General features: G+C 44.9%; 1 protein-coding gene across 1 annotated transcript in view; it reads left to right on the top strand.

Moving 5' to 3' along the window:
- The window catches only part of tbkbp1 (TBK1 binding protein 1), a gene marked incomplete at both ends in the record, with an annotated part of 18,147 nt that overhangs the window by 2,955 nt on the left and 12,692 nt on the right, over positions 1–2,500 (top strand). The window contains one exon of the mRNA XM_083687239.1: positions 344–469. Coding sequence (XP_083543365.1) covers positions 344–469 — 126 coding nt within the window. The remainder of the gene's footprint in view (positions 1–343; positions 470–2,500) is intronic.

Here is a 2,500-nt window from a genome sequence, read left to right as displayed (position 1 = left end):
TTTCTACATTGTAGGTTAATATTGAAGACATCAAAACTATGAAGGAACACATATGGAATTATGTAGTAAACAAAAAAGTGTTAAATAAACCAGAATATGTTTTATATTTTAGATTCTTCAAAGCAGCCACCTTTTGTTTTGATGACAGCTTTGCACACTCTTGGCAAGGTGTGTCCAAACTTTTGACTGGTACTGTACATATATATATATATATATATATATATATATATATATATATTCTACACAAGCTTATATAATTAATTTGAGTGAAATATATAATATAATTTGAGTGAAATATGATAAAACTGAATGTCTCTACTGCTTCCCTCTCTTCCTTCCAGTGTTCCCTATGATCAGTGAGTTTGGGGAGGACAGGAACTCGTACTGCTCGTTTGAGTCTAAGGAGACGGCCCTGCTTCAGTCAGAGAACGGCAACCTGCAGCAGAGAGTCAACGCACTGACCCACGAGGTGAGAGGACATCCAACGCTCTCAGACTCACCCATCGAATGACAGAAAAACACTTCAAATGGGCCCTGTTTGATTTGGATAGTCTGCTATAGATGGTCTATAGGGTCAAATGGGCCCTGTTTGATTTAGATAGTCCACTATAGACGGTCTATAGGGTCAAATGGGCCCTGTTTGATTTGGATAGTCCACTATAGACGGTCTATAGGGTCAAACGATCGCCTGCGAGGTTTGTTGATAGTTAGTTGATCGTGTGTGGACATCTGTGGTCCTCTGTGGCTCAGTTGGTAGAGCATGGTGCTAATAACGCTTAGGTTGTGGGTTTGAGTCCTGCTGGGACCATATATACTGAAATGTATGTATGCACTCACTACAATGTAAGTCGCTTTGGATAAAAGCGTCTTACTTTTTCTTTTTTTTTATATATATATTATCTATGGGGCTCTCTAATTAAAGTGTAATTTACAACTCCAATGCACTAATCCATAAACTGAGAGAACACTACCCATAAAACTTCTATATTCCCCTCTTTTCTCTTTTCTCTTCTCAAATTGCATACCGCCGTTGCAGCTGAGAGGAGGAGGAGGAGGAGAGGTTTGGGAGGGAGGGAGGGAGGGAGGGAGGGTTCGGAGGGGTGGTGGAGAGGAGCGATGCAGCGGAAGAATAGGAAGTGGTGAGAAAGTCGGAGAGAGAGAAAGAGAGGAAGGAAGTGGTTTAAGGGAGCGACACAAAGCGCGTCCCTGGAACTCACAGGGTCACGGCATGTCGACACACAGGCCTCTAGAAAGATTGAATGTGTCACGCCTCAGTGAACATGTTCCGTGAGGACTCAAGGCCTGCTCTGCCCCCGCACGCACTCACACACACACACACACACACACACACACACACACACACACACACACACACACACACACACACACACACACACACATACAAACACACAGAGATGGTGACTCCCAGGTAGGAACCCACTGTTGCTATCCATGCTGTATGAAGGCGGGTTAACCTAGCCAGCTCTATGTCTCCAGCTCTGCTCCACTCCTCTATAGTCACGATACGAGCCTCCCTCACCTTGGTGATGATGGTTTCTATGTGTTACCATAGACACGCTGAACACTCCTCTGCTCAGGCATCTAGTGCTGACAACTCTCTTTGTCCTCCCTCTCTTTCACTTTTTTTTCTTTTCTTTTACCTCTCTCTCTCTGTCTCTCTCTCTGCCTCTCTCTCTGCCTTTCTCTCTGCCTCTCTCTCTCTCTCTCTCTCTCTGCCTCTCTCTCTCTCTCTGTCTCTCTCTCTGCCTCTCTCTCTCTCTCTCTCTCTCTGTCTCTCTCTCTCTCTCTTGCTTTGTCTCTCTCTGTCTCTCTCTCTCTCGCTTTCTCTCTGTCTCTCTCTCTGCCTCTCTCTCTCTCTGTCTCTCTCTCTCTCTTGCTTTCTATCTGTATCTCTCTCTCGCGCGCGCTTTCTCTCTGTCTCTCTCTCTGCCTCTCTCTCTTTCTCTCTTGCTTTCTCTCTGTGTCTCTCTCAGTTTTTCTCTCACGATCTTACTTCAGCTCTCTCCTAAAGTGCCCTCCATCCTTCCTTCGGTCCCATCTCATTCTCTCTCGTTTGGCCTCCTCCTGAGTGATCTGTCTATTTGTCAGACATTCTCAGACCTCAGCTCATTATACTGTACGCCGTTAGCTCTCAATATTGTGTTCCAACGGCCTTGGAAACTGCACTTATCTGATAGATCTGCAGCGTAGATGTCCTCCAGTGTCCTGATGTCTTTGGTGTCAACGTTGAATCTCATTGTTTGCGAGTGTAATTATTCTGTTTGTCTAGACTAGAAGAAGACACATTTTCTTCGTGTCTAAAGTTATTTCAGTGTCCTGGGTCATTATCTCTCTTTAGGAGCCGAGGAGAGAAACATTTGATAACAACTTCACATGGAAGTTACAATCATTTACCGTTCTCACTTTCTCTTTTCCTCTCTTATCTCTCTCTCTTATCTCTCTCTCTCCTTCCCCTCTCCCTCTCCTTCCCCCCCCCCCC

The sequence above is a fragment of the Argentina silus genome (assembly GCF_951799395.1).
Source record: "Argentina silus genome assembly, chromosome: 16".
Taxonomy (NCBI): domain Eukaryota; kingdom Metazoa; phylum Chordata; class Actinopteri; order Argentiniformes; family Argentinidae; genus Argentina; species Argentina silus.
The sequence above is the reverse complement of the archived record's forward strand: the minus strand, read 5'-3'. Positions and strand labels throughout refer to the sequence as shown.